The following is a 5,204-nucleotide window of genomic DNA, read 5'->3' on the forward strand; positions in this document are numbered from 1 at the left end:
TCGGACACTTACTCAATGGCTTGATATCCGACCACGTCGTACCCCATGTCCTTCTGCGGACTGGCAAAAATAGGCGACACCCAGACGACGTCGACGCCGAGGTCGCTGAGGTAGTCGACCTTGGAGATCAGCCCCTCAAGGTCGCCCCAGCCATCACCGTTTGCGTCTTTGAAGCTTGCGGGGTACACCTGGTAGAAGACGGCATCCTTCCAGTACGGCTGCTTGCCGACGTAGCGATTCTCGTCGTCCCAGATGAGAGAGCCCATGGTGCGTTTGGTGAGGAGCAGACGGCGTTGGAGACTAGACAGTGAGAGGAGGCAGAAAAGGAGCTCACTCGAGTGAAAGCTAGCCGGGAGGAAACATGGACTTTTGACCAACGTCATGAAATCCGATCGGCGTGGTGACAGTAGTTGCAGGGCGGGTCGCGTGGAGATAGGCGGGCATGGTGGGCGGGTGGGCGAACATGGCCACGCGAGCGCGGAGACTCCTCCGGCCAACTCCGGACGAAGAGGAGGCTAGCGGTGTGCCCTTTCCAATTCATGTGAATATGTTTCTTCTCGCAGACTCTGTGACGACGAGGCGTAAAAAATGCCCCTTGTGCGGCGTCCTTTGTGGTACTTGCAGAACAAACAAAACGACAGACTCCGACGCCCGAGGACCGAAGGCGGGAGACGGCGGAGTCTCCGCGCGCCAAGCATCACCTAAAGGCATCAAATACATTGGACTCCGCCCTGCAGCGGCGAGACGCGGAGTGGCGTCCCCTCGAGGTGCCAATGTGCCGAGTCATGCCCGGGGGCTCGGTCCCACCACCTGATCGCCCGCGTTTCCCTGCTTTCTCCCCTCGATTCGGCTCACAGCAAATTCTCACGTCTGTCATGGCATTGGTTCTCCCCCCCCCCCTTGTCTGACAGTCAACGTGGGTTCATGGCCTTTCCCCAGGCTTCTCCACAGTATTCTTCTTCCCTCCGCCTCCCCACCCAAGCTCCCAGCTCGCAACCCATGGGACCGGGCTCACTCGTTGGGACAACATAAGTCACAGACCAGACAATCTTCTCCTTAGCGCCGAGGGGATGCATGCACTCTGGGGATAAAAAGGACATTGATGCCCACGTCTCATCGTACATCGCCACTACCACCTCTCAACCCGCATCTCATCCCCTACCTTTACCCACTGCTGCTCTCTGTCGACTTGACTTGATAGCATGGCCGACCAAAAGCCCATAAGCGAGTCGTTCTTCAAGGACAAGGAGATGGCTACCACTCACGAGGAGGCGGCCGTTGCGCCGGGGGCCATCGCCTCCGAGGCCAAGCAGGCGGCTGATGCCGAGCAAAACATGACCGTCTTGCAGGCCATCAAGGCATATCCCAAGGCCATCGCCTGGTCTGTTCTGTTGTCGAGCACCCTCATCATGGAGGGCTACGATCTTGCGCTGCTCGGAAACCTCTACGGTATGTTGGAGTCTGTCTATCCCCTTTATAGAGCCTGTCTGACCACCCCCCTGTAGGCAACTCGCACTTTAACAAGTACTTTGGCGAATTCCACGAGGCCAGCGGCAAATACGTCATCTCTGCCGCCTGGCAGTCGGGCCTCTCCAACGGTGCCCGCGCCGGTGAGGTCTTTGGCCTCATCATTGCCGGCTGGATGACCGATCGCTGGGGCTACCGCTACACCACCATGGCCAACCTCGTGGCCATGATCGGCTTCATCTTTATCCTCTTCTTCGCGCCCAACGTCCAAGTTCTCGTCGTCGGCCAGATTCTCTGCGGTATTCCCTGGGGCGCCTTCCAGTCCGTGACACCGGCCTATGCCAGCGAGGTGGCGCCGGTCATTCTGCGGCCGTTCTGCACGACCTTTATCAACGCTTGCTGGGTACGTTATGACGCTTGCCGGGACATCTCCTCGTGAAACAGGCTGCTGACAATTCCCAGGTCATCGGTCAGCTGCTCAGCTCCGGCATTTGCCGCGCAACCATCAACAGGCCAGACAACTGGAGCTGGCGCATCCCGTACGCCGTCCAGTGGGTTTGGCCTATCCCCATTCTCATTGGCCTGATCTTTGCTCCCGAGTAAGTCCGGTGGTCCGACCCTTGCGTGAGCGACGTGACTGACATGTCCCCCCAAAAAGATCACCATGGTGGCTCGTCCGTCACAACAGGAGAGAAGAGGCCCGCCACTCTCTTGTGCGCCTCACGAAGCGCGATCAGCCCAGTGTCAACGTCGAAAACACGCTCGCCATGATCGAGTACACCAACGCCCGCGAGGCCGAGCTCAGCGAGGGCACATCGTACCGCGACTGCTTCCGGGGCACTGATCTCCGCCGCACAGAAATTGTCGTGATTCTCTGGATCGTTCAGACGCTGGGAGGACAGAACATAATGGGTTATTTTTCATTCTTTATGGTGCAGGCTGGCTTAGATCCTTCGAATTCGCTTTCGTTGTCGATCGCCAACTCGGGGTTGGGCCTCGTGGGAGTTTTCTGCAGCTGGATATTGATGTCTTACGTGGGGCGGAGAAAGATCCACTTCACAGGACTCACGTGCCAGCTGCTCATCTTGGTCATTGTTGGCTCTCTTCACTTTGCAGGGAACCAGGCCTCTCTGTGGGCAACCGCCGGATGCCTCATTCTCTTCACCTTTGTGTACGACCTGACAGTCGGTCCCGTTACTTACTCGCTCATCTCGGAGCTGTCCTCAACGCGCCTCAAGACCAAGACCATCGTCCTGGCGCGCGCGGCCTACAACACATCCAATATCTTCGTCAACGTCATGACCAACTACCAGCTCTCCACGGCTGCCTGGAACTGGGGATCGAGGACTGCTTATTTCTGGGCCGGCACCTGCTTCTTCTGCGTCATCTGGGTCTATTTCCGTCTGCCAGAGCCCAGAGGGCGCACGTATGCGGAGCTGGATATGCTGTTTGAAGAGGGCGTGTCGGCGAGGAAATTCGCCAAGACGAAGGTGGACGCTTATACCGAAAGCACCCCGCTTGAGAAGAAATCATCGGAGGGTGCTTATTGAAGAGGCAGTGAAAGAGGACTTGTCAAGTCATGACGCATCTGAAATCGAACTTACGTTCTGCGAGGTTTTTGTACCATGATCCACGTTGGTCATTTGAGGTCATCGTGAATGGGCACTCCACTCACTGCTACATGGTCTCGGACGCTCTGTCACGATCCAAATATGTTACCATGTCGGAAAACGCCCCACACTTATTTGTGCTGTGGGCCAGAGGGAATCTTTTACGATTGACTCAATAATCTTGAGTTTAGTGCAGCATAAATTGGTAAGTGAACCACGATTCTACCTTACCTAGGTAGTTTACATCGCGCTACATGAATGATCAATACCATGGTATCTCAAGACATGAAACAGAATCTGGATATCGTTACCTTATCAGTGCGCGGTGATGCCGCTTGGATAGAAAGAGGTTCGGGATGTTGCATATCTAAGATTGTGGGTGTGATTGTAGTCGCGCAGCCCAGAAAATCACCACTTGACGTTTACTCTTGACATACCTGATCTTCGCCTCTCTCGTTCGTTCAATGTGTGGAGGTAAATCCATTTTGCAGCCTTGATAATTGTAACCACTGGTTCTGTCTGACTACTGATCGGGAGTCATCATGTTATTACCTGTAATAACGTTGTGGTCGAGGCTTTCCACGTTGTCCGCTGAATCTGAGCAAGGAACTCAGAAACTTTTCACTTTGCTGCAAGCAAACATAATACGAGTGATTCGCCCCAGGTTACTTCGGTGTCTATGGTTCGCCTAGGCGGAGTAGACCTTACCGTACAGATCACAGCGACTCTAATCCATAGAGTCTGATGGATGACAGCGGTGTCTGGCCGTCTAGGGCGTAGTGTTTGGGTCATATTTTGAGGTCAAGCACATGACAAGTGGTTAACTAGAAGGCTGTCTGTCACCAAGACCAAAGTGGTGTGGAAAAGCTAGCTATCAGAGGAGGGAAACCTAGGTGCAAACACTAATAGCGCCTCCCTTCTGTTTCTCTCAATTCAAACTCTGCCTTATTCACAAGAATATCTGGCTCATCCGGGCATCAAATAAGATACCTCCGTTTCTGGTCCCATTCTTTCTTCCTTCCCATTCCCTTCTCCATCCCGACTTCCGCCAGGCGCTGGCAAATGATTTCTCAACCCAACCTCTCTGCTACATCTCGCAATTCGAAACGGATTATTTATTCTTTAAGTTTAAAGTATTCATCGTACCAATTTCTCTGAGTTTTCTTTCTTGAGTTTCAATGGCCTCCCGGTGCACTTTACCGCTTGATACCTGCACTTGCGGCCAAGGTTTCTACTTTATACAACTCTTGTAATGTTTCTGCTCTTTCCAGCTTTTAGGCCTTGCGACCGTTGCATCCTAATTGTACTCATGTTCTCGAGAGGCTATCCTCAATTTCACCATGTATCTCCGCTTGTATTACTGACCATTCGGCCTGCTTTTCTCTGTATCACGGAAGCGCCAATTGGCGACTTTTGCGACAAGCCCCCGGGCTATGCTCATTGTTGTTGATCTATGTCCGTGTTATCAAATCTTATACTGACCTGTTAACCCGAAACAATATCATGAACACCAGGACCTGCTATAGCAGCATCGCATCAGCATCAACATTAGCAGAATCCGCAACAGCAATACCCACAACATCACCACCATTATCATCACCATGTAAGTCAGGCTGTGCATATCGGCAATGACCATCCCAATGGCGACATGTATCAGTTAATCCACACAAAACAATGGATTGCGACAGCAAGAACGACGATACAGGCGGCTCCGAGACGAAAATTGTTAGTGGTCGCGGCGGCGGCAGTCGTGGTAGACGAGGAGGGGGAGTAGAAGACCGATAAGGCCGCGGAGGCGGTGGTGATCGAGGAGGCTGCGGCGGCGGCTTCCGTGGCACCTTGTGCACGGGGGCGACGTTCCTTTGAGGCCTGATTTGCAGCCAGTGCATGTCATCGGAGCTAGAGTCAAAGCTTGGTTTTGCTTTGGACCGTCCTCACTCAAGTGAGGGTACACGTTGATGGATGATTCCCTTGAGGACAGGTATGGGACTGGTAAGCACTTTGATAAAGTGAAGACGTGGAAAGCTCTCGCTTCGTGCCACATACTCCACGAAAACCAGGTATATCAGCGAGGTTCGATCCATGTCAGGTCGCATAGAGACACACGGCACACGAACAGCTCGCTGG

The 5,204-nt window shown here is 53.6% G+C and overlaps 3 protein-coding genes across 3 annotated transcripts in view; 1 reads left to right on the top strand and 2 right to left on the bottom strand.

Moving 5' to 3' along the window:
* Positions 1-8: 8 nt before the first annotated feature.
* On the bottom strand, positions 9-266 carry VDBG_10079 (alpha-glucosidase; the record flags this gene model as incomplete). Its single annotated transcript, XM_002999739.1, has 1 exon — positions 9-266. One exon carries the CDS (start codon positions 264-266, stop codon positions 9-11), a length of 258 nt encoding a protein of 85 aa, XP_002999785.1.
* A 936-nt stretch (positions 267-1,202) lies between these two features.
* Positions 1,203-3,017, top strand: VDBG_10080 (alpha-glucosides permease MPH2/3; the record flags this gene model as incomplete). Its single annotated transcript, XM_002999740.1, has 4 exons — positions 1,203-1,449; positions 1,506-1,870; positions 1,930-2,066; positions 2,126-3,017. The coding sequence occupies 4 exons, from the start codon at positions 1,203-1,205 to the stop codon at positions 3,015-3,017; spliced, it is 1,641 nt and encodes a 546-aa protein (XP_002999786.1).
* A 1,580-nt stretch (positions 3,018-4,597) lies between these two features.
* The window catches only part of VDBG_10081 (predicted protein), a gene marked incomplete at both ends in the record, with an annotated part of 1,166 nt that continues 559 nt past the window's right edge, over positions 4,598-5,204 (bottom strand). The window contains one exon of the mRNA XM_002999741.1: positions 4,598-4,946. Within this exon, the coding sequence (XP_002999787.1) occupies positions 4,598-4,946 (349 nt within the window). The remainder of the gene's footprint in view (positions 4,947-5,204) is intronic.

This window comes from Verticillium alfalfae, genomic scaffold, assembly GCF_000150825.1.
Source record: "Verticillium alfalfae VaMs.102 supercont1.18 genomic scaffold, whole genome shotgun sequence".
Classification (NCBI taxonomy): Eukaryota; Fungi; Ascomycota; class Sordariomycetes; order Glomerellales; family Plectosphaerellaceae; genus Verticillium; species Verticillium alfalfae.